This window comes from Diceros bicornis, chromosome 12, assembly GCF_020826845.1.
Source record: "Diceros bicornis minor isolate mBicDic1 chromosome 12, mDicBic1.mat.cur, whole genome shotgun sequence".
Lineage (NCBI taxonomy): Eukaryota > Metazoa > Chordata > Mammalia > Perissodactyla > Rhinocerotidae > Diceros > Diceros bicornis.
The window spans coordinates 14,347,202-14,373,668 of NC_080751.1; the positions used below are offsets into that span (position 1 = coordinate 14,347,202).

At 45.7% G+C, this 26,467-nt stretch overlaps 1 protein-coding gene across 2 annotated transcripts; it reads right to left on the reverse strand.

The window, feature by feature from the left end:
- Positions 1–222: 222 nt before the first annotated feature.
- On the reverse strand, positions 223–26,211 carry SEMA4F (ssemaphorin 4F). 2 transcript variants are annotated; one of them, XM_058550840.1, is made up of 14 exons: positions 26,070–26,211; positions 23,626–23,777; positions 22,940–22,999; positions 22,610–22,708; positions 17,715–17,808; positions 8,288–8,407; positions 8,040–8,191; positions 6,901–7,079; positions 6,517–6,664; positions 6,166–6,388; positions 5,916–6,025; positions 5,647–5,807; positions 2,782–2,840; positions 223–2,521 (listed from the first exon to the last, which is right to left on the reverse strand). In XM_058550840.1, exons 1-14 carry the CDS (start codon positions 26,209–26,211, stop codon positions 1,911–1,913), a joined length of 2,310 nt encoding a protein of 769 aa, XP_058406823.1. In that variant the 3' UTR covers positions 223–1,910. The 2 variants fall into 2 exon arrangements, with proteins under 2 accessions (XP_058406823.1, XP_058406824.1); XM_058550841.1 differs by lacking the exon at positions 22,610–22,708.
- Between the last annotated feature and the right edge of the window lie 256 nt (positions 26,212–26,467).

A 26,467-nucleotide genomic window follows, 5' to 3' on the forward strand; every position in this document is an offset into this window, starting at 1 on the left:
CACGTCTGAGAATTATAAAATCGCAGGCCCTGCCTCCCAAAACCTAGACAGTGGCAGCTAAGAACTGGCTAGAGATGATCCCAGACAGGACATCTGTGTGAGGCAACAACCCTTCTTCCACTGAATGGGGTTTAAAGTTGCATGTGTCATAGGCATCAGATGGTTAAGCTCTATGATTATGGCATAATGGGCCAATTTTTACAGTAACGACCTCTACTGGTGTAGATAGCGCTTTATTGTTTACATGATCTCTCATTTAATCCTTGCAGCAACCCTGAGGTAGGTATTATTATCCCCACTTTACAGATGAGTAAACAAATGTTCCTAGGTTGGATTACTTGCCAAAGATCACACACTTATTAGTGGCAAAGCCACAGAGAATTCCAAACCCAAAGTGACTCTTTTGAGTAGTTCACAGGCTGCTGCCAAGGAAAGAAGAGGTGAAAACTTCAACTGGGAAGGGCTCTGGATCATTCACTGGAGCTCAAGGGGGTCCCTCACCACGGATGAACGAGGCACATTCACAGGCCAAGACTGGAACTGAGCAGACAAGTCTAGAGCAGCTGGTAGTGGTGAAGCAGGAAGAGGTCTTTAAGTTTGGCGAGAGTTGACAGTGTCTTCAGATATGCACAGAGCCCAGCTTCCAGGGACTGGAAAAACAAGAGGGCCTCCAGTGGCTGCAAGTCCAGGGGCTGGCCACAGGGCGGGTGTGGCAGGGCAGGAAGAGTTGCCACTGAGTGGCACCATCTCAGCTTGGCCAACACATGGTCACCTTGGGGCAGTGGTTCTGTACCTTTGTTAAGGCCTTGAGAATCTGATGGAAGCCATAAAACCTTCCCCCAGAAAAATATAGGCACACACGTACAGACAACATTTTGCATATAATTTCAGGGAGTCCGTGGACCCTAGGTGGAGAACTCCTGCTTTAGGGCAAGGGTGTCACCCTGAGTAAAGTCACTGATACAAACCTATCTTTATGCAGCTTGTATTTCCTATGACTGTTCCCCTTTTGTTGTCCCTAACATGGAGAATGTCATGAAGTTTATTTTTAATGGGAGCTAAGGACACAGGGTCCAGCCTACACTCCAGCCAGAGAAAGAGCAGCGGTGCATGGCAGTGGTGGCAGCCAGGAGGCAGAAACAAAGAGGATAATGGGGTGACATGGACTGCTGCCTTCCACCCAGAAGGTCACTTCGGGAGTTTTTCTCTACTCAAGAGAAGGGTCGTGGGGGATGATGGGGACGGGACAGTGGTTTGTTTCCTTTTAGAAAAGAAAGTCATTCCTTCACTGGCTACAGGGTCTAAAGTTCTGCAGGCAATGCCCTCATCCCCACCTTCCCCCTCCCTCCCCTCCATGAACACACCTGAGCATTGGCCCAGTCATTCATGCACATGAGGCCAGGTCTCCTATGAACACCCGTGTATTTACACACGCTCTTCCATGGAAGAAGGAAAACTGGGATGAGAGATCTCAGGGAAGAGATTCATGTTGCAAGAGGGAGAACAAGCACTCCACACAGAGAAGCAGATAAACTGGGAGAATCTGCAAAACCACCCCAGGACTCAGTGCACACTGACCCCCAACCACCTCCGTGGCTCTTCCTCCTGGCCAGGGTTCAACCAGAAAGCAAAGTCATAGCTATGTTCTGTGCCCCATCCCCACACTAACGGGCCCAGTCAGTGGGCCAGGGCTAAAGGGGTCACAGGGGTTCAGAGGGCAGGGGTAGAAAAAGTCCTGATTCACTGCAGAGAGCAATTCTGATCTCCCACCCAGGCCCAGAGAGGACAGACAATGATCACTCAAAGGCCAAAGAGAATTCAGAGGCCATGACGGTCTTCCAGGCCCAATGACCCCCAGTGTCTCAAAGGTCATTCCATTCTAGTGGCCACTAGTGGTCATTTGCCCAGCCCTAGATAGATGTTTCATCACACGTGGCCAGAGGAGCCCCAGTTAGCCGAATGTGGGCTGGGCTCGGGCAAGGATCAAGCAGGAAGGGTGGAGGGAAGCCACCAAAGCCGCTGCCCCTCTTGGCCAGGGCCAGGGGCAGCCGCTCATCTTCGGGAGAGGGGGAGGGAGGATCTTGGCTGTAGCTTGTGGTCCCAGATGGTGGGGCCCCCAAGTCCAAGCCCACTTTTTCCCTAGCCAGAAGTTCCCTCTGCCGCCGGCGCTGCTGACGCCGACCAATCAGGAGGAGAGTCAGGGATGCTGCAAGAACCCCCAGGAAGAAGCCAGCCAGTCCAGCCCCCACTGTGTGGGCCCGGCTTGGGAAGCCCCGTTGGCTGCCAGATACCAAGCTGTAAGCAGCTACCACACGGGCTGCCCCACCCTCCTGACATTCACAGGCATATGCCCCCATGGCCCCTGGGGTTACCACCACCTCTAGCCCATCCCGCCGGGGAGTGAGTGCAGTCACTCCGCTGGGCTGGTGCCACACACAGGACGCCCATGCTGAGCTTGGAGAACACGGCAAGACCACATGTGCAGCTGTAGCCACAGGAACTTCAAACACTACTGGGTGTTCTGCAGAGATACAGCAAAGACACAAAAGGTGGTGAGGCTATAGGCTGGGAGTGTGATGGAGAGAAATGTAGGGTGGTATCAAATATGAGAAGGGGCCAGCTTTTAGCACAAAGCTAAAAAGGAGATTCCCAAAGAAAGTAAGGCCCTGGGTCACTGGCTGCCATATTTTCCAGGATCCAAGCTTTAAAGTAGATCCCAAATGGACAACTTTCTAGCCCCTTTCCACCCACTCCACCCAGACTTCCCTAAACCATACAGACCTCCAGGCTCTTTGGGACACAAAGAAGAGACATCTGCTGACTCTATGTCTTGGACCAGCCTATAAAGAAGAGAATACTTGGTAAATCCAGTGTCAAAATTCCCTTCTACCCTCCTCAGTACCACTGATCATTCACTCACTTGTTACATCTCCCATCATCTCATAAATCATTCCTGGAATTATCAGTCAACATGCTCTTCATCACTAAATTTTTACCCAAAACCTTTATACAACTCATGACATTTGCCATGTCAAATTCTACACAGATTTCTAGCAGACCACAGAGAATTAAATTTGCACTACGTCTGTTGGAAAGATGTTTGGTGGGGTGCTTTAAAAGAAATATGGGAACCTTCCAGGAAATGTAGCTGATTGTTCATAACCACAAGATTTCTCTGGAAAAAATTTAAAAACTACAGTTTATTTCTTTCTGTTATTTAAGAGAAAGAGCAATTTTCTTTTCTGTAAAAGCTAGTCACAACTCTGTGAGGGTCACTGAGATGACTTTTTGTTTCATAAAAGCTGCTCTTTTCTATGTAGGAACTCTCTCTTCAACAACTGTTGATATATATTGGCCTCTAATGGATCTGTTTCAAACAACAGAATCCTGGTACTTCCAGGATTTCGGTGGAATGTGTCTGAGAGAGGGATAGCAAGACAGACTGCTCACTCTGAACTCTCTGTCACCACTCCCAGAGGGAGGAGGGAGGCCAGTGAGACCTCTACTGGGCCATTAGTGAAGACCAGATGACAAGGCAGAAGTTCAGTCTGAACACACAAAAGCCTCAACCAATGACAGACTCTGTTTGAGTGTGAACTCCTTCAGTATGAACTGAACTCCCTGAAATGAGCTCCAGGACCGGTATGAACACATTAGAGTCTCCTGGGTAAAACCAAGCTTGCTTAGTCTAGCTGAGAGCGGGAAACATGAAAAGGCCATATGAGCAGCTACCGCTGCAGGAACTTCATAGTCTCTGCTTTTCTCCCTTGTATGAACTGAGGTATGGAGGGTAGAGTGCATAGAAGTACCAAGTTGGTAATTTCTTGTATTATCAAGAAATACACTGGCATATACACACACCCCATGTCCCCCACACACATATATATCTTAAGGGGACTCTGAGGCTCAAGTACACAGGATACCCAAGAATAATGAAATCTTATTTTAATGGATATTAAAACATTAAAGGAAAGAATAAGACACTTGCTTTTGTCTTAGACATTTAAAAGTTCTCCCAAGAGAAACTAAAAGACCAGGTCAAAGTTCTTAACCAAAAATGGATTCCCAAAGACAAGTACTTTTCCTCTAAAATATTTGTAACTGTGGGGTTCAGTAATATGTACAATACACTGTAAATTAGGAAATCTCAAAGTCAGTTTAAAAAAATAGTTTTCCAAGCAATCAATTAAAAATAGTCCATTGAAGGGGAATCTCAATTCCAGATTAAAAGACTTAAGAAATATACCAACCAATTACAATTGATGGATATTATTTGGATCCTGACTTAAGCAAACTATTTTTAAGTACATGCAATTGGGAAAATTGGAACATTGATTGGATATCTGATGGCATTAAGAAATTAAGTTTTGGGTGTGATCATGATAATGTGGTTATGTTTTTTAAAAGCCCTTCCATGTTAGAGATACACACAGAAAGATTTATGGATGAAGTGATATGATGCTTGAGATTTGCTTTAAAATAACTGGGATTGAGTGTGGGTATTGATGAAGCAAGATTGGCCATGGGAATTCATTATACTATTCTCTTTACTTTTGAATGTTTTAAATTTCCTATAACAAAATTTTTTTAAGAGAGTCCTTACCTGCTAGAGATACATACTGAAATATTTTAGATAAATATGATGTCAGATATTTGTTTCAATGTGACATATGTTTTTAAGCTAGCTGCTGAGTGGAAAATGGCTGGTAGGAGCCCCAAATGGACAAAAGGAGACCAATTCAGAGATTATTAAAGTAATCCAGTTAAGAAGGGATGATGCTTTGGATTAGGGTGATAGCAGTAGAGATGGAGAGAAGTGGATGTGGACTGAGGATACGTTTTGGAGCTAGAGTCAGTACAAATTGCAATACAATGTGGGCAATTTCTGGCTTGAGCAACTGGATGGATGGAGATCCCTTTTAGGAGATGAGGAAAACCAGAGGAGAAGCATGTGAGGGAAAAAGGGAGCAAGAGTGCATGCTAAGACTTGCTAAGTTTGAGTTGCTTGTGGAGCACCCAGGGGGAATATCAAATAGGGAGTTGGATACGGAATTCTGTAGCTCAGTTAAAGATACATCTATGGTTGTCTTTAGCACCCAGATGATGTTGAAGTAATTGGAATGAAATCACCTAGAGAGCGTGCGGAAGTGTAAAGAGGATTGAACCTGAGGAATATCAACATTCAGAAGCTGGATGGAAAAGGAATCAGTAAGGGAGACAGGTGGGTAAGGTAGGGAGAAAAACCAGGAGAATGCAGCCATAGAAGTTAAGAGGAAAGAGAATTTCAAGGAAGGAGAGAATGGTCAACTGTGAAAACACTTTTGAGAGTTCTTGTAAAAGGAAAACTGAGAAGCATATGGCAACGTGGAGGTCAATCACATGGTCTGGGCAGGTACTGCAGAGAGGCAAGGACACTGATGAGGCAGCACCAGATGGACAGACAGATGAGTTAGTATGGACTGACAGATGGACACACAAGCGCCTCTAACAGATAGAACAAACACACACACACATACACACACACACACACACACACACACACACAGATAGGCAGCATTAACAGATGAGAAGCAGACATAGACATAGACATATGGATGGGCCAGAGCCCTGGGACAGCAGGCAAGAGATCAGCACAGCCACACTCACCCGCCATGCTCCCCAGCATGGGCCACACATGCATCTAGCCGGAAGCTCCAGGCACAGGCAGGGTCTTGGGCCAGGATGCACTCTGAGCAGCTCTGGAGACGGCCACAGTTGGTTGTGTTCACTTGTGTCACCTCGGTATGGGAGCCAACCAGGAGCCAGCTCTACAGAAGTGAGGAAGAAGAATAAGCTAATCTCTCAGACCCCACGGTCACAAACTGGCTATGGATTCAGATGTCTCCCCACTACACTCCCCAAAATCTACAACTTACTTGATACAATTTCATATTCTCAACTGGCTGTGGCTCTGGGTATAAGGCCAGATCCTCGAGGACGCTGAGCTGGGATCCAATCCGCACTGCTCGGTGGAAATGTCCATCCTCTAAGGAGCAGGCAAGGGGCAAGACATAATGACATAACTGTACCTGTGCCTGGGACTCTGATACCTGTATGTATGGGAACTTCTCTGTGATGAGAGCATATGTGCACTGGATAGGCAACTTGCTTGACTATTAAACATACCTGTCCCCAGGTACAGCACATCATACTCTTTCCCTGAGAGGCTGGTCACCCTGTGGGCCACAACTCTGAGATAGGCTGTATCTGTAGTGACCAGCAGAGGGTGGCCATCAGCTGGAAACACTGGCCTGTCCATGAGTGGGTGGTCCCGGATGAAGGTGAGCACTCGGTCAGGCAGGGAGAGCGATGAGCCAAACTGCTGGAGCTTCATGTTGTTGGTGATGCACTAGAGGAGACACAGCGTGGGTGACAAAGGTTTCCCAAGGTCCAGGAAGTGTCCATGACACTTAGCTGGGCTCTTGCCCTAATGGGACAATTCAGGCATGGGGTAAAGTGCTGCCCCAGCCCCCTCACCTCTCCAGGTCTGGGCTGGGGTACATCATTGTCCATGACAGGCAGTCCCCTGTTGCAATCATGTTTAAGCTCTCTGAAGGGACCATCCAGCACTGACCGAATGTCTTGTGGTCGGAAGGCACAGATAGCAGAGATAGCAGCCCCCTCCCTGGAAGAGTCACAGGTTGGAGCCAGATGTTTGGAGGGAACTAGGGGACAGCAACTCATCCCCTGTCAAATGAGATGACCCATGAGAAATGCACAGGGAGCCGTCCAGCCTGCTCCAGGGCAGAGGGAGCAGGGCTCCAGGGAGAGTCCACCCCCTCTGGAGGAGACAGCGCTCACACTGTGCCAACCCCACATATCTCCCACCCTGTAATCTCCTTCACACCAGGACCCCCTTACCACTGAGAGGAAAAGATGCCGTAAAAGATGGGGGTCCCAAATCCACGCTCAGGTCGAAGAATGGCCATGTCCTGCAGGACACTGGAGGCCCGGCCATGCTCAGGCCCTGGACATAGCAGGTCAGCCTTCAGAAACGTTGTCCACCTCTGCTGGAGGGTCTTCCTGCCCCCAAGGTCCCCCTGGGGTGACAAGCACATGGGAAATTCTCTTTAGAAGACCAACACTGGGGGAAGTGTCTGAACACCAGTAAAAGATTCCCCCTGACTTCAGGGCAGAAACGAACAGATGGGGAGACAGATACATAGAAATGCAAGGACAGAGACATAGACAGAGTAACTGTAGGGGATAACGATGGGGTAGATGGGGTCACAATAACAATGACAGTGACTAAGTTCATTGTGCACTTATGAAGCACTGTACTATGCACTTTACATAAGTTAGCTCATTTAGTCCTCAAAATAACCGTTATAGCTAGGGGTCATTCATAGCCTCATCTTACAGATGAGATTCAAAGATACTCAAGAACCCGCCCAGGGGGCCGGCCCCGTGGCTTAGCGGTTACGTGCGCGCGCTCTGCTACTGGCAGCCCGGGTTCGGATCCCGGGCGTGCACCGACGCACCGTTTCTCCAGTCATGCTGAGGCTGCGTCCCACATACAGCAACTAGAAGGATGTGCAACTATGACATGCAACTATCTACTGGGGCTTTGGGGAAAAAAAAGGAGGAGAATTGGCAATAGACGTTAGCTCAGAGCCAATCTTCCTCAGCAAAAAGAGGAGGATTGGCATGGATGTTAGGTCAAGGCTGACCTTCCTCATAAAAAAAAAAAAAAGAACCTGCCCAGAGTCACAGAGGCAGTAAGTGGTAGAGCTGGGACTTGAACCCAGATCTGTCAACAGTTCCTGCCTTTAACCTCTACACTAGTGCACCTCCTGGGGACAGTGTGTCACAAGGGTAATTAAGGGGGTAGAAGAGGCCAGAGCCCTTTCCCCACACTCCTCAAACTCCCAGAGAAAAAGTCAAGGCAGAGGCAAAAAGGACACAGAGGAGATATGCAAAGACAGAGACCCAGAGAGGAAAAGACAAGAAGACAGGCAAAGCAGGAGACGACAGATAGACAGCCAGGACTGGGGTCTCACCGCACACACACGGGCCACCCGCGGGACCTTAATGCGCTCGTATGAGTCAAATGCTCGAGAAGTCTCCGTAAAGAAGAAGTAGATTTCCTCATCTCCGTCTTCATCACCCCACTCGGCTGGGCTCAAGGCCACGGCTGCGACAAAGGCTGGGGCTGGGGAGATTGGTGGCCTCAGATCCCACAGACACAGCCTGGGACCACCCGTCTCCGCCCACTCTGTCCCCAGAGCAACCCTCCCCTTCTCCCCACCGTTAAGCCAGGATGGCAAGGTCTCTGTCCGAATCCAGTCCTCAGCACGACCCACAGCCCGGGAAATAATCGGCTCCGTCCCCAGGTAGTTTTTCACAGTGGCAGCATAGAGGACCCCCCCTGCAGGGCGACAGGGAGGAGATGGGCTGTCAGAGACCCACTGAGGGAAACAAAAGGGGTCACAGGCAGAGCAGGGAATAAAGCAGGGGCAGGAACTCGCAGGGGCTGAGTGCCCATTAGTGCAAGACACTGCTAAGCACATGACAGGCATCACCTCCCTCGAAACCAACGTAGAAACGAAGTGCTCCAGTGTAGTAAAGGGACCAGAGTTAAGGGAAAACTGCCAGAATGTTATTGTGCATGAAGGGAGAATAAAGGCTGCCCTGGGGAAATCAGGCTTTTTTTTTGATTGTTGGTTTGTTTTTTGTTGTTGCTGTTTTAGGGACTTCTCTATCCTGTAATACACTAATTATACTGTGACTCTCCAGGAAGGGCGTTTGCTTCCCAGCATGTCCCAATCTTACTTAAGTTCTCCCACGATGGTAAACGTCTGAGCGAACTAGAGGGTGTACACTGCCCTGGAACAAGTCACAACTTCAAGGTATACAAGCATCACTAGGCAAATTGATCAAAATGCAGATTCCCGCGTCCTGGGCCCAGCAATCCTCACTCAGTAGAGCTGGCTGGTGGCCCAAGAACTGCGTTTCAAACAAGCAGTCGGGGTTACTCTGATGCAGGTGATTCAGAACCTCACTTTGAGAAATACCAGCCTGGAGGATTAATGGAGGTTTCACAGCCAGCCAGGGGAAGCAGTGAAGAACCAGATCTTCCCTCCTGGTACACTGGAGGGGCAGAGGTGCTGTAGGGATGGTGGGGATTGGAGAAGAGAGAAATCACCAACACTGTGGGAAGGAAAGGAAGGTACAGCTCTGCGGGCTGAAGGTGAGAGAACTATAGCCACTCTGATTAACACGGCCAAGGGTTCAGAAGTGAGTAGGAGAAAATGATTCCAGGGGTAGTAGAAGGTGATGAACCCCCTGGAGGAGTTCCAGTATCATGGGGACTCTGGAGAGAACAGCGTGGCATTCCTTCACCACCTACTACATACGAGGCACTGTGCCAGGTGCTAAGCACATCGCTGCTCCCAAGAATTGCCATTTGAGTCCAGAAAACAAACGTGTTTTGTTTTTTGTGAGACATGGACTCACAGATGTGTGAGGGAGCAGAGGAGGACCCAGCCACATGTACCAGGGAGAGCAGCATCTCAGAGGTGACATCTGAGCTGGGTCTGAAGAATGAGCAATTTGCCAGGTAGAAGGACTTCAGGGAGGAAGATAAGCAAGTGGGGTAGCGGGGAGCCAGTTTCAGGGATGTGGGGCACAGGGGCCGCAGGGCAAGTGAGCAGAGAGGAAGCTGGAGGTGTAGAGATGGGCACCCAATTGGGTTGAGTCTGCTCTGCCATGCCAGGGAATGCACACTTTACCCTCCAGGGAAAAGCAAAACTGTAGAGATTTTCTTGAGGAGGAGAGTGACATAATCAGTTTTGGTTTTTAAGAAGATAAATGCTGGTTAAAAGGCCATTTGCACAGTCCAGGCAAGAGTGGAGGGCCTGAACCAAGGCAGTGGCAGAGAGAATAAAGGGGCTGGATTTGGGTGAGATTTCTGAGGTAGAATCCATTAACAAGATTCGAAAATCAACTGAATACGAAATGTGAAAGAACGGAGTAAAATAATGTCTCTAAGCCCTCCAGCTGATAAGATGGATGATAGCAGATGGTGACATTATGAACCAAGCCAGGAAATGATAGGAGAAGGCCCATAAAGGAGGTGGCTGGAGATGAGGTGGGTTCAGATGTTGGATGTGCTAAGGTTGAAGCGCCTTCAGGACATCCGGTCGGAGATACTGGAAGGCAATCAAACAGAAGGGTCTGGGCAGCAGGGCCAGAGTCATGCAGCTTGGGAGTCATGCTTAACATGACATAAATGTGATAGCCAGGGAGAAGGGAAGGCGAGAAGAGAGCCCTGGGACACCACCATTTAAGGGGAGAAGCCACTGAAGACAACTCAGAAAATCAAGTCAGAGAGTCTGGAGAAGCAAGAAAGGCTGGTGTGCTGGAAGCCAGTGCACGGAAACCCAGCAAGAGCCGTGCGGGTTCACGCACGCCAAAGGGAGCAGTAGAGACTAGGGCCACGTTGAGGGAAGCACAATCATCCTGGGGTCACAGATGCTCCAGTGAAGCTGCACGTCGCAGGCACTGGAAAATAACCACTTTTAATAAAAACACTTTATGCAGAGCAAAGAGGGTCAGGAGCCCTCTGAGGGCAGCAGTGGAGGGTCAGAAACCCCCTGTGGGTTGGGGAGGGGAGAATATTCTATCACTTGAGATTGTGAAAAGAATCCAAGTGCTGTGGAGCAAGGAAGGCTTAGATCTGAACCCTGACTATTTGTTAGTAGCATGATTTTGGGCAAACTAACCTTCTTAAGCCTCAGGTTCCTCAAACGTAGAATGGGGATAAGACCACCTTCCCCTCAGAGCAGTGCTGAGGGTTAAATGAGATAACAAATACAGAGCCCCAGGCAGGGCCTGGTGCATGGCTGGCATTCAAGGCACATTAGTTACAGCCCCCTATGAAACCTCAAGGGGCCATATGCTCTATTCATTGCCGGAAAGTGGGGGCAGACTATAAAATGGCATCCCGTTCCCTTCCAGAGTATTTCAGGAGGGAGAAAACCAGCTTTGGGGCATAGGTCCTGGCAGCAAATGGAGCAGTAAACGAGCCAACCCTCTGTACAGCCAAGGGGGAAAAAAAGTTGATGCAGGAGCGAGAGTTGTAATGAAAACAACATTATACACAAAACACTCTAAAACCAAAACTCTGGCAGAAGCTGTGTCATGGATACCCTGAGAATGGAGGGAAATGTGGTGGAAGAGACAATTATGAATATTTTGGGAGCATAACTTGGTGTGTGTGGAGGGGGAGGGGACACAAACATTCCGGAAACAGTAAAGGACTACAGATAACCATGCAAGTACCCAGCAGTGGATGGAGGTAAAGGGTCCCAAAACTTTCTAAGTGATCAATGGGGGCACTCAGCAACTGTGGAGCCTAGAATGGTTGAAGAACAACTCACTCAGGGTGGAATAGCAGAGGGTCACTGACACTAAGGGACAGTGGAAGGGATCAGACACTTTGGAAGGAAGCAGCAGTGTTCCAGGTGTTCCAGGAGTACCAAGAGGCTTGCAACACAGTCACTCACACACACGTGCGTGCGCACAGACACACACACACACACACACACATACACGCTGGAGAAGGAACAGCAGCCATCATAGTCAAGGAGGGCAGGAATCCATAGGAGGGCAAAGGCTCACCAAACATTCTAGATTCTCCAGGACAGTCTCAATTCCAAATATTCTGTGGCACTCCTCATACGTAAAATATCCCTGTATGTGCAGTTGTTTGGCAAATGATTACTGAATGGATGGAGTCAGTAAACACCAAAATACACATTTGCTATTGGCAAAAGATGATGTGCAAAGGAGAGTGATGCTCACAGCGCTGAGTTCAGTGAACAAGCTGGTTAGAACAAAACACTGAGTACAATTCAACTCTGTTTTTAAAAAATATGTATACATGTCTGCAGGCACAGGAAAGATTGTTGAAGGAGCTACAGTTCTACAGTATTAATGATGTTTGTTTCTGACTAATGAAATTCCAAGTGATTTTTATTTTCTCCTTTATACTTTTTTGTATGCACTGAATGTTTTTTGTAGTTAGCGTCTTCTAATTTTATAACCCGAAAAATTAAGATATTTTCATTTTGGAAGTACAAAAAAAAAAAAGATTGAAAGCTACAAAAGATGAAGAATCACAATTATGTGTCCTCCACTTGCTCAGATGTCAAGCCTGTGAACGTAGGCCTCCCAGGTGTGTTAGACCCCAACAGTGACAGCCTAGGGTAGTATCATGAAAGTGAATATTTCACTGCACCCTGGAGCATTCAAAGTTTCACTCTGGTATCAAAATGCTCACCTTCAAAGAAGGTTCACAATAGGAATTACCAGTCATTAGCTTTAAAAAGAGGATTTTAAACATGTCCTGGCCTTCCTTCCTCCACTCCCCTTTCTTCTCATGGTCAGAGCTTTGCAGGATAGATAGCTCCTACCCTAATAGTCTCCACTTCCTTATCTAAGGATTGGGCCAGCTGGGTATCTTTTTTTCTTAATAGCCTATTATTAGGACCTAATTAGATAGTTAGAGAGGCAGTGTTCACTCCACCTTTTCCTCTTGGCCAGATAGGATTTCTATAACCGTCTTGTTTCGGTATGTGAGTGCTAGTCTCGGGGCAGACACACCTGGATTTAAGAGGTAGGCTTGGACCTAAAACGCTGGCAGCACCCAGTGCATCTGCAACGTTTGCAGTGCTCTTTGGTAGATGCAGTACTCACAAGATGCAATGAGACTGAAAGGAGATGACAAAAACACAAGACGGGTTCCCAAGGAGAAAGAGCAAAAGCTCCCTCCTTCTGCCCTTCTTGATAAAAGCCTTACTTATTATAGGATGTGATAGGGAGGATCAAAGATGCTGACTGCTGTCTCTAGCATGGGTACCGGGGTGGGTAACGGCACTACACACTCTGAGGAGGGGACACTGGTGGAAGAACATGTTTGGGGGAGGTGAGTGATAATGATGAGCTCAGTTTGGGACATGCTGATTTTGAGATTCCTGTGGTACATCCAAGTGGAGATGTCTGGAAGGCAGTTGAATGTGTGGGCTGAGCTCCAGATAACGTCTCGGAGGCATCACAATGTGGTGGAAACAGAATCCACAGGGCTGGTTTGGGGATATTTGGAAGGCATCAGATTTGGGAGACATCAGAATGCAGTGAAAACAGAATCCATAGGGCTGGTTGAGATCACAACTATGTAGAATGAGAAGAGAAGAGGATCTTGGGTGGAAGTCTAAGAACTCCAACATTTAATGGATGAGCAGAAGACAAAGACCTTAGAGAGACTGAGAAAGAAGCGCCAATGTCCGTAGGCTAATGTGAATGTTATTGTCAAAATATTCGCATTTTTCCAAATCTGAATAGTGCAAAAAGAGACACTGAGATCATTTTGTGAATTTTATCTAAGTGCAGTACAGACAAATGTCATATTTGAAGACAAGATATCTGAGGCTTTTCTCAAAAGAAATACAGGTATCAATAAACACATGAGAAGTTGTTCAACCTCACTAATAGAAAAGCAAATCAAAATATACACCAAATAGGACTTGTTTGTATGTTTATTAAGTATATTACTTGGGACTGACAACAGTGCAATGAAACAGGCCCCCACATCACTGCTGGTGGGACTAACTGGAGAGCAATCTGGCCAAATCCATCCAGCACCATAAAAATCTGTATACCCTTTGGTCCAGCAAGTCTACTTTTTGGATTGACTCACATGCAATTAATTAGATTCATGTAAAGGATTTATGTAAAAGGATGTCTTCTCCAGTATTATTTATAAAAGCAATAATTTATTTTAAAATTTGAATGTAAAATTATATGGGAATAATTAAATTGTGCTACATTCATATGATGGAAGAGTATGCAATCACTAAAAATCATATTTTGAATAACTAAATAAATTTCTATAATGAGAAAATGCTCAGTATACAATACTAAGTGAAATATGTATGATAATTCCAATTTATTATAAACACACACACACACACACACACACACACACAGAGACACAGTAGAAGAAAATACTCCAAAATAATAATAGTGGTTACCTGGTGATGACTGAATTATAGATAAACTTTGCATTTTCTTCTTTATACATTACTATATTTTCTCAATTTTCTACAATGCACATTGTAATTTTTATAAAATAAGAAATATTCCTGTTATTACATTATAATAATATTTTCATTACTAAAAGCTCTTCTTTTTATTTCAAAATACCTCTACTATCCTTAAGGACATTTTAAAGATCCAACCGGGAATTTTGGTTCTAGTTCTTACATAATGTTGCCACTATTTTCTACACTGCTATTTTCAAAACAGAGGGGCAGCAGGGCATAACGGACCAACACTGAAAGTTCCAACTGAATACTGGCACTGATGTTAGATCAAGAAAAAAAATTAAATTATAGCCCTATAAAGTAAGAACTTCAGAGGGAATTTACAATATTGGTATTGACTGTGATTTGGATCTGAGACAGAAAGAGACATGGAGGTTCTATGTTAACTGTCTAAAGCTAGCCATTCCAAACTGCTAGGAAGTAATTTCTGATCACTTCCATCAATTACCAGCTGAAGAGCAACTCTGAATTTCATTATCTGAAAAAAAAAAGACTTGAAACCTTTTTGAAAATGTTCTTTGTCATACAATGATCTTATTTATGAAATTTGTGTTCTTAAACCACTAATACAAATCCACTTGCTGACTGGAACACGGAGAAATCACACGTAAAAGGTTGAATGTACTTAAGATTACTGCTTGAAACAAAGTATGATAATTGATCTTCTTAGATTGTTGCAATTGAGAAGTCATTTTGATTATAATTATGAGGAATCAAGAGACATTCACAACTGCTAAAACTGAGAAATCTTTCTTTTTTTTTTTTTTGTGAGGAAGATCAGCCCTGAGCTAACATCCATGCTAATCCTCCTCTTTCTGCTGAGGAAGACTGGCTCTGAGCTAACATCTATTGCCAATCCTCCTCCTTTTTTTCCCTTTTTCTCCCCAAAGCCCCAGTAGATAGTTGTGTGTCATAGCTGCACATCCTTCTAGTTGCTGTATGTGGGACGCGGCCTCAGCATGGCTGGAGAAGCGGTGCGTCAGTGCGCGCCCGGGATCCGAACCCGGGCCGCCAGTAGCAGAGCGCACGCACTTAACTGCTAAGCCGCGGGGCCGGCCCTGAGAAATCTTTCTTAATGGGCCCAGTGACTGGCTCAGAGTTTTGCCAAAGATGTCTGATAAAAAGTCAGTAAAAGTAAACTTTAATTAAACTGTTTTATTCAAACATGTATGAGTATAAACAAGGTCTCATCAATTGCAACTGTAGATGAATGATAAAAATGACAAGCCAAATATTGAATTTATTAGATATATACTTTATGTCCATTTTTGAAAACTTTTATTTTTTTATTACTTTTCAGAAAAGGTAAGTGGGTTAACTGTATGACTAAGAATGATTTAATTTGTATAGCTTAAAACTTTTCTTATAAATAAAGTCATGCATAGGAAAAAAATTTCATTGTTAGATCTTATATCCCAATTTTTGTTTTTCATAAAATATTGTCCAAAAGTATAAGCAAAAAATAATTTTATGATAAAGTTTGCAGCAAAAGTAAGTGAAGAAAGACAAAAACAGTATGATGAATGATGCTGAGTCAACTAATTAACTAATTGGGAAAAATTAATTTAGATTCCCATCTTATGCGATTCATCAAAATAAGTTCCAAACAGATCAAAGAGTTAAATGTTCGGGAAAAAAAATTTTAATAAGAAAAATTTTATCTGCTCTCTAACTGAAGGACTTAGCTTAAAAATATATAATCACAAAGGAAAAGATACAGATTGGAACACTAATAACCTACTTGATAACTGGCCCAAGAACAAGAGCAGAGGATTTACTAAAGAAGAAATAAAAATAAGTACTAGGCCACAAAAAATGTTCAACCTCACTAATATTCAAAGAAATACAAATTAAAACAAGGTGTCATTTTTAGCCTCAAATTAGCAAAGATTTTCCTAAATGACAACAATACATTCTGGTGAAATTTATGTCAGAAAAAAAACACTCGCATTCACTGCTGATTTAGGGTGTAAATTGGTATACTCTTTCTAAAAACTCAATTAGCAATAGATAATGAGTCATAAAATGTTCACACCCTTTGATACAGTAATCCATTTCCAGGAATCTTAAGGAGACAATCCAAAATGAGGACAAAGATTGGTGCACAAAAATGTTCATTACAGGGGCCAGCCTGGTGGCAAAGTGGTTAAGTTCGCGTGCTTCACACATTCAGATCCCAGGCACAGACCTATGCACCACTCATCAAGCAATGCTGTGGCAGCGTCCCATATACAAAATAGAGGAAGATGGGCACAGATGTTAGCTCAGGGCCAATCTGCCTCAGCAAAAAGAGGAAGATTGGCAATGGATGTTAGTTCATGGCCAATCTTCCTCACCAAAACAAACAAAAAAAAAAGTTCATTACAGTGTTATGGATAATAGCAAAAACTTTAAAGTAAACTAAATAAACTTGGAAATGAAATTAATTTATATAGATGATTTGGACTTGTTTAATTAAATTATGGTATGCTCACATGATGAGTAGGATGACATCACTAAAAATTTTTTTTATGAAGAATTTTTAAATTATATAGAAATGCCTATGATATAAAGTTAGATGACAAAATTCAAAATTATATCCATGTAGCATGAGATTTCAAAGTTTTATAATACACTCATAAAATTTCTACTAACCTGCTTGTTTTACACTATTATGAGAAAATGGCTGGCTGCTCACTGAATTCGGAGGGTGTATGTGGAGTGGTCTAACTTAAAATACAGGCCATGTAGCACACAAACAATTCACTTTGTGGCTACCAAAGAATTAGGCAGTTATTCTCGAGAAAAGGTTTAGGCATAATCTGTCATAGAACCATTCTACACTTGAGCAACTGTATATAGCTTGTTCAACAGAAACAACAGCAGGAGTCTATTTAATAGTCATGACTGATTCCTCTGAGCAACAAAGGATTGGCCAGCAAAATATATGTGCATGAGTTATATGCATGGGTACACACACATTAAAAAGACTAGAAGGAAATATCCTAAAATATTAGCAGTGGTTTTCTGAGTAGGGATACTCTAGGACTGTGCTAATATGTAGCCACTAGACACATGTGGCTATTTACATTTAAATTAAAATTAAATGAAAGTTAAATTTCCTTCCTTCAGTTGCACTAGTCACATTTCAAGGACTCAATAGGCACATATAGCTAGTGGCTACCGTATCAGACAGTGCAGATACAGGACATTTCCATCATCACACAAAGTTCTTTTGGACAGTGCTGTTCTAGAAGATTTCTTATGTTCTTTATACTTTTCCCAAATTTATTACAACATGCATTGTAGTAGATTCCTCTTATATGAGAATAGAAAATGAGACTAACAGAGGAAACATTCACACTAGAGGTGCAGAGGACACATTCTCTAGAAAGAACCCAGGGAAATAATACTCTGTGGGGAAAAGTAGGAGGTCACAGGCACTCTGGGAAGAACAGGAAAGGCTAGAAAGAGAACTGAGAATAATAGACACTCCAACAAAAGGAAAGAAAGGACACAGATTTCAACAGCAGGGATGGGAAGGAGGCAATTATAGCAGGAAGTCACAGGTTCTTGTCTCTCCCCACTCACCAGCCATTACAGCTGCTGACCGCTGAGCTGGCTCAAAAGGACACTTCCCCCGGCCACTCTCAAGTCTTTCAACCTGCTGGAAACTGGACACATCCTACAGATCAGAAGGGGGCAATTGGTTTAGAGGTCATGGGGAGGTTCATGGTGAGAATTACAAAATGGTCAGATGAAGGAAAAGCGCAATTCCCATTCATCTCCCATTCCTCTGCTACCATCTCCGTATTCCTAGTCTGCTATTCCTGATTGCCCCGCCCACTCCTGCATTCCCAATCTCTGCCATCCCCCTTTTCATCAGTTTACTCCTCTTCCCTCAATTTCCCTGGTACCCAACACCCACATGCCCTGTTGAAAGAACCTCTACGATGGCCCTAGAAGACACTGAGAGGATGAAAGGCAGATCTTTTCTCTGAAATGCTGCTGAATTGTAGGGTTTGCAACTGGGGGGAGAATGTGCTACAGGACAAGGAGGAACAGGGAAGAAAGCAGGCTTCCTGAGGGCTAGAGCCCTTCGAAAGAATAAAGAAAGTACAGGCTGATAAAGGACCATCTGAAACCCAGGGGTCTCGAGAAAGAAAGGCCCTCCTCCCCCTACTCCCACCCCAAGGATGAGAGACAGGACCAGAGTCCCGGACCGAGGATACACAGAAGGGAGGAAGAGGATCTGTAAAGGAAGTGATGACATGAAGTTCAGGTCTGAATTTGAGGATTTGGTAAGTAAGTGTCTTCCTCATCCAGGCACTCAGGAGGGACTGACCTGAGCAGGGGGCAAGAGGAGTAAGAGTTCCACCAGGGCCAGCCAGAAACTACCTTAGTTGAGCATCCAGTACTAGAAGAGGCTTCAAGCTAACATCCAAAAATGGAAATCAGAGATAATTTCAACCTGGGACTGACAAGGAAGTTAACTGTGGCTGGTTAGGAATCAAAGTTATGGCATGGAAGCACCAGGCATGATATCTCTAGTTCACAAACGAGGGTGGACATATGGTGCTGCTGGAGCCTAATTACTTTAATGGTAGTTGGAGCAGCAACGTAGATATATATCCCCTGAGCATCAGTATACTACCGGCCCATTCTGACTGCTCATTTATTTGCTGTAGTTGGCAAATAAGGTTTTATTTTACTGACAGAGCCTTGAAGGAGGCCTTTTAAAATAAGATGTGATCTGAAGTCCCCAAAAAAGGGAACAGTGGGTCAAGAGAGTCTTCTGGATTGGAGGACCCCACAGAGGCACAAGCACCTCACCTGTGTGGCAGTGGGAGCATCCTAACCTGAGGAGAAAGATTCAGTGTTCAGTGAGAGATTACCAAGATGATGGGGCACTTTGGACATGGGGTTAATACCTGCCACTGTGGCCCTTCTTACCTCTCACCTAAAGCACTACAGTAACCTTTTCTCCGCACTGCCCAGCCTCGCCCCCAATTTACTCTACATATCCACCCCAGATTAATATTCTACACTGCTAGTCACTGAATTGATAAATTTTTGAGCAAGAGAATGACAAAATGGTTCACCACTGACTGGAGTACAAACGCTTTAGCCCAAACTACTTATTTTCTAATACTTCTTAAAATGAACTCTTTGTTCTAACCAAACCAGATCACCTGTTATTCTTGGAAAACAAATTATGTTTTCCCATCTCCATGCCTGAAACTACTCCCTTACATTTCACCAAAGACTGAGAAGATGGAGCCTTTTCTCAGTTCTCATTCTCCTTAACCTTTGTGCACCATTTGATACTTTGACTCACTCTCCTCCTTCAAATAGAAAAGTCTATTTCTTGACTTTCTTGAAACTCTATTCTCCTAACTATTGTGTCTTTATCTCCTTGGGCTGTTTCTCTTCTCCTGTATAGCCCCTAACTGTGTATTCCAAGGATCTATCCTTAGTCCTTTTCACATATACTTCAAAGATCTCATTCATTCTTACATTTCCAGCCAGACTTTCTAGGCAAATCATTCCCCAAACTCTCCGTCTGATGTCTTCCGAACTCTAGTCCATATCTGCACTTGACTGCTGGACTTCCTCACAGAGATGCCCTGTTAGCCCCTTAAAACTCAATATGTCAAAACTACTCCTCTTCCAGTTTCCCCAAATGGCATCATCATGTTATCTAGGTTTACAGCCTTTGAGCAAGTGAGCCTCCTATTAACTAGATAAGTTATGATTACTGTATGGTTAAAGTGACATTTAATTAGGATCTGAAAGGGGCAAGACCACTCTACTACATTCTCTATCTGGATGTTGAGATCCGTCATTGTATCATCATTGTATCAGTCAGCACAGTCTCTCAACATCAGCTGTGGTGAAGGCAAGTCCCTCAAGCTGAAAGCCAGGCCTAGGTAGGAAGGCTCTCACTGAGCTGTGGGATTGGAATCCATCCTTTGGCCTTAGCCAAGAAGGGTACAAGGCACATAAAGGACCTTTCCTGGGTGAGTAAAAAAAAATATATATATATATGTTTATATATATATGGTCTCTGTTACATGAAGCAGGTCAAATTTCATAAGAAATTGAAGCGAGCTAAGTTCTTCTGGACTACAGGCTGGACTAGAGGGACAGGGTAGTGGAGCAGGGCCAGGCAAACCTGGATTTGAATCTTGGCTCTGCCTTTGCCAGCTATGTAATCTTAGACATGGTACCTAACTTTTCAGAACTTCCGTTTCCTTGCCTGTAAAATAGAAATAAATAATACCTAAATATCATGATTTGGTGATGAGAATTAAACTCAATCATGAATGTAAAGTACCTAGTACCAAGCCTGGGACAGAACAGAAACTCAACTGAATGGGAAGTCTTGTTGTCATGTTGTTGTTGTTGTTGTAAGTCTAACATTTTTCTCTATAAACTGCTGGAGTTCCCTCAACAAAACAAATTAAAATATTTTCCTCCAATGTCCGATGAGCTGCCACTGAAAGACATTACTCCACATTGTTGGAGCTGGTAGGTCCAGTACTTGAACTTCCTTTTGTTAAGACCTTCATTTCTCTGAGCAAGTTGTTGCGATCAAGTTGGATCAGCTAGTCAAAGCTCTCAGATAATAGTTATACATAGTCTTAAAGTCATCAGTCTGGGACATGAGAGATTCAGCACTAAGGAGAAGGCAAGAACTTGGTCAAGCAGATGGGGGTTGCCAGGTAGCAGCATAAGACAGGTGAAGGCAGAAGAGACCATTCAGGAAGTCCAGAGGGCAGTCTCAGGATGAGGCTAGAAGAGTTAACATAGCTGATCTTTTTGGGGCTATGCTCTATATTCTCCTACAAATAAGCCTTGACCAAATGATGGGACTTCATTTCATGAACCTGCTAGAGAGGAGGGTTCAGAGAGAGAGCTGAAAGTTGTAAGAGAGCAGGACACGGGCCCCTGACTTCACTCATGGTTGCTGATGTTCCTCAAGAGTAGATACGGGTTCGAGTCCCATCAATCCTGACAGGTATGTACAGAACATTTTCTGTCTAGATACCTATCTAACAACCATAAGTCTCCCACTCAAGAGAGCCATGGAAGAATAGAAGGCCCTGGGAGACTAACTTGGAGCCATCTCATTGTCTATAAGCCATGGCTCTGGTATTCATCCTCCTGGGCTCCCAGAAACTGTGCAGACTGGAAAAGGACAAGTATGGAAATGACAGTTCCACTGCTACTTTGTGAGCTTTGTGCAAACTGTAGGGAAACTGGACCCTCAATAGCACCTGATGGGATATGGAGATTTTCACCACCACCCTAAACTGGGAAACCTTCCCAGGATAAGGGAGCTATCCATAACCTAGTTGGGAGTCTATCATCAGCATTATGAAAAGAACTCAACAGAAGCCCAACTAACTCCAAGGGCAGCCCAGAGGGACTGACTGGGGCAATCAAGCATATGCAATTATGGCACTCCAAGCCAGAGATATAAGAATGGTCTTTAACAAAGAGAGGTCTGGAGGTACACACTGACTAGATCCAGGTGGGAGGGATTACTGCAGGTTGCAGAAGGGTCAAGTCAAGATCTACAGTTAAGGATCAGGGTCAGGAAAGGGAGTCATTGTACTCCCTCCTATTGTTCTATGGAGCAGAAAGGGAAGCCACTGGATACAAAGGACATATGAGGCTTTTGACTCACCCTAGGGCCTTGTCACAAATGTGTGCTGCCAGAGGACCAGTAACTGACTACTGGTTAACTGACGGGAAAAGCTGAGGATTCAAAAATATTAAGACCCTTCCTGAGATGTCACCAGTCCCAGGGACTTTTGTGGCCATGACTAGACTAGATGTGATTAGAAGTATACATGTCCAAAGCCTGCCTGGGTGTGAGGGTGGAGATGCCCAGGGCTTCAACAGCAATGAACAGAACCCAGAAGAAAACATGGTTGACAGAGTGCCCACTTTGAAGGCAAGATACAGAGTATGGGGCCAGCAGGGACTACATTAGGGGGCAGTGACCTCAGAGGCCATGAGAGCAGAGGGTCACAGCCCACATAGAATGAGGTTAGCAGTGGAGGTGGGAGAAGGTGGTGAGAGACAGTCACATGCCATGGGAGGAAGAAACAGGCATGGACTGTGCTGATTAAGAAATGGACCCAGGCTGCCTGGACAAAGCAAACACAGGGCAAGGGAAACATGAGCTACTGGTCTCTGAACTCTCTCCTGGATTTATCCTCTCCCCAACCCATCCCATCTCTAACTTCCTTCACCATCCCACTATGTCTCTCTCAACACTTTGTATACCTCACCTTCTATAGACAACCTCCCTCCCCCTTCCTTTCCTACCCTCTTTCAGTGGCAGACAAAGATTCCACCCTGTAAGGACATCCCTCACCCTCAATGCTTATCATGCACAAGGGTTGCCTTAAGCATGCACCCCATCATGATCACTCACAGAAGACCCTTCCCATCCTCCCACCCCTGTCACTCACAATAACCCCGCACTTCGGATCAAAAGCGAAGGTGCCACAAGTGAGGAGGTGAGAGGCATTGACAATGGCGAGAATCTGGACAAAATTGTGACATTCGTCCTAGGGGTCAGAGATGGTTAGAGAGAATCAGAAGCAGCAGGTACAAGGAAAGATAGGGTAGTGTCAGGATAGTTAGATGCAGCTCTGGGATAAGAGATGATGGGTGATGATATGGTGTTAGAGTCCTGCCTGGGCCCACTGGGATGGGAGCACTGCAGGGGGCTGACACAGAGTCAGGGCTGGGCCAAGGTCTCAACTGACACTCAGGACAGGGCCCAGATTTACACCTACCTCCTTCTTGCCTTTCTTCCTACAGTTCTGTCTGTGGGCCTCAGGCACTATCCAGTCAATCTGAAAAAGGAGGAGTGACCATTTCCCTCAGATTCTCCCCCAAACCCCTCCCAAGTCAGGGTAGGTGACACAGTTCTACAATCTCCAACAATTTGGGAACTTCAGAAACATGCCCCGCCCCTAGAACACTGTTTTTCTAACTGGAGGTCTCCACCCACTAATAAGTAATGAAATAACTTGCGAAATCACAACCAACATTATTTTTAATGAAATAGAGTATATCAGAATGTATCGCACATAGGAGAGTAGATATTGTTTCAGGAAAGGTTTCTTTCAGTACACACTTTGTGCATTGGGTCAAAATGTACCATAGATTTCTTACTAAGGGGTGGTCAAAAAAGTTTGAAAGCTATTGCCCTAGAGTAATGTGATTCTAATGATTCCTCTGCCCACTGTCACCTGAAACCTGATCACTGTGGCCTCCTCCCCATCATCATGAACCTCCCCCATAGCCTCCCCCGTCACCATGAGCCCCCATCGCCCTCAGTTAAGACAATGAAGTTGATGATCTCTCCTTATTCATTTTCACCAACACTCCTCCTCGTACCACAACAAGCCCCCTCACATCCCATAAAACCATGGATCTAATCACATGCTCTGGGGTCCTCCCCACTCTCATCTCTCACCCTGCGGGGTCTCTCCCGTGAGAAGGGCAGGGATAAAGCGAAGATGGTGTCCCGGGCACCAACATAAAGCGTGCGGGAAGCAGGATCCACGAGGAGAACAGAGTAATTGTATGTCTGAGGGACGGTGAAGCGGGTGAGATAGGAGTCAGCCTCTGGCAGGAAGAGAGGGTGAGAGGGGACAGTAACATCAGCCATCACTTCGTAAGGATTGGGTCCACAAGGGCAAAGCCAAAGGGGCCAACTTTTGTTTTCTTCCAAGTACCATTTATTTAGCAGCCCTCAGGGGAAAAACAGAGCCCTGATGGGCAAGCATGTACACATCCCCAAAGATAGGTAACTGATGAGACCAAAATATTAGCACACAATCCAGTCAAGTATGCTTTATGCTTTTTCTATAAAAATAGAACACTTTATTAAAATAAAGCATAAATATTAAGCCTGTAATTTCTATTTATGGCAACATGATACATAATTTGAAAATACCTATAGAAAGTACAAGTACTTTCCTCTCTAAATTTCCTTTTTTTTCAATCACTACTTATAGTAACTTCTTTTTACTTAGAAGGGAAATGCTTCACTCTTTTCACTAACACTTTAGGAGACTATCTCCTCTCTTTCCCACCACCCTTGACCTCCCAACCATGCCACCCAAAGAGGTAGAGAGTGTAGTGGGCAAGAGTATGTGCTTTAGAAATAGATCAGCCTAAGTTTAAATGTGGCTCTTTAACTTACCAGCTGTATGATCTTGAGTAAGTTACTTGCCCTCTCCGAGCATCACTTTCCTCATCTGTAAACACCACCATCCAGGGTTGTTGGGAGAATTAAGTGAGACAACATATATGGAAGCACCTGACACATACTACATGATTCGCAAATGGTTCCTTTCTTCCCTCCTTAGGCATATGCTCTGTTTTGGCCAAATCTAAACCTCATATCAGCACTCAAAACTCTTATCTATTTAAAGGTTATAACAAATAAGTTAGCATGAACTTACCTTCATAGCTCAAACTTTGGCTGTGGGGACCCTATCTCTGCACCAGTATAGCTCCGTTCTATTTGCTTCATCTGCTCAGCTACTCTCAAGAATGACAGAATTGCCAGCAGCCATTCATTCCCAGACGTGCTGATGCATGGAGTCCCCCTTCATCCCATCCTCCCACAATCATACTCATGACTGTGCTGTATCCTGCCTCTTCTCTCATGCTTAGTATAAGCCCTGGGTCACCCAACCTCCCTTCGTATCCCCAGCTCTGCTCCACCTTGCCATCTAGACCTCTCTGGATTCCTGGACATCAACCCAGCCTGGCAACCTCAACTCTATGTTGTGGCTATTGCTCCAGCACAAACTGAAAGCTCAGGCTCTGACCACACCTTTGTCTTCTGGATTCATGGCATCCCCATAGGTTACCCGTCTGAGGTTTAGACTCTAAATTACTATTACTCAGTTGTGAGTTTTTGCCAACAGGTTGTACTCTTGGTTTCACTGGTTCTGTCCGCCCAGGGTGCTAACACTCAATGCCTACTGAGAAGAAAACAGGGTCCACAGCCATGCTCATGCCCACCTCAGCAGAGAGCCTTTAAAGTGTGAATCACTCCAATAACCACTTCTAACCCTGTGGCATCCCCTGGTTTCTTCCACATCTTTTGAAAGGACCACATCTCCCTCCTCCATTTTTTTTTTTCTTCTGAAGACTTTAAAAATCATTTAAACAGAATTTTAAATCAACTCATTGAATGGTTTCCCAACATTCAATGTAGAGAACGGGTAGAGGGAGCAGGGAACGTTGAAGGAGTCAGGAGGGTTATGATGGACGGGATAATGCGAGGATGGGAGTTGGTGTCAGAGATGCCAGAGGACTGGGAAGCGGGTTAGGGAGATCAGGGCTCTGAGCAGGGCAAAAGGCTTGGAATGGGGAGAACTTATGAGAAGAGAATGAATTTGAGAAGTGGGCAGATAGAAATGCTGAGCTAGTAATCAGAAGGATGGGTGGCTGGAGTAGAATGAAAGACCGATGGGTTTGGAAGCAGAATGGGTGTCAAGCTGGTGTGACGGGCACAGGTGTATGTGCGGGAATTGGGGAATAAGGGAGAGGGACCTTCGAAACGAACGACCTCGGGCAGCCCCCATCTCCTCCCTGGGCCTCAATGTCTGCACTGAAGGGCTTAACTCGCCCGCGATACTGCGAATAAGGGGCCGCAGAAGGCTCCTGGGCGTGTCATGGGAGCCAAGGCGCGAGGCCTGGGTCCAGGATGCGGTGGAGCAACACCGTGTGGGGGTCCCGACCGAGTTCGGGCGGGGCGTGGGCGGCGCGGGATGTCATGCGCCACGCTAAGAGGCCCCCGGGTGCGGCTGCCCGGCTCGGGAGGGCAGGTGGGTGCGGGCACCTGCGGGTGGGGCCTGGGCGCGGCGCGAAGGGCTGCGGGGGACGGCGCCCGCGCCTTACCGGAGATGGGAAGCGAGATCCTGGGCACCGAGCGGGGGACGCGGCCGGACACCGGGCCGCTCAGCACCGCCAGCAGGAGCAGCGGGAAGGGCGAGGCCGAAGGCGGCCTGGGGCCCGGGCGGGGCCGCGCAGAAGCCGGCATCTTTGGCTCCGCCTGGCCTCCGGGTGGGGCGCACCCTGCCGCCTCCGCTCAAAGCCGCTGCGCCGCCGGCCTCCGCCCCACTGGTTTCTCCCCCGCTGAGTTCGGCCTGGGGCGGCTGGACCAAACGCAACCCGGCTCCACCCCTTAAAGACGGGACCAATGTTCGGGCCGATTTCCTCCTCCAGCCAATCGGGGTTGAATGGAGGCGAGGCTCAGAAGCCGAGAGGCCGAACGCAGGTAGAAGAGCTAGACCCAG

Bases quoted from the DNA above. Each gene is read 5' to 3' on its own strand.
- SEMA4F (XM_058550840.1), bottom strand. From the start codon at position 26,211: ATGCCGGCTTCTGCGCGGCCCCGCCCGGGCCCCAGGCCGCCTTCGGCC. The intron at 23,778-26,069 runs GTAAGGCGCGGG...TCTTCCTGCCAG, and splicing joins GATCTCGCTTCCCATCTCCG to AGGCTGACTCCTATCTCACC. The intron at 23,000-23,625 runs GTGAGAGATGAG...CTCCTTTTTCAG, and splicing joins CACGGGAGAGACCCCGCAGG to ATTGACTGGATAGTGCCTGA.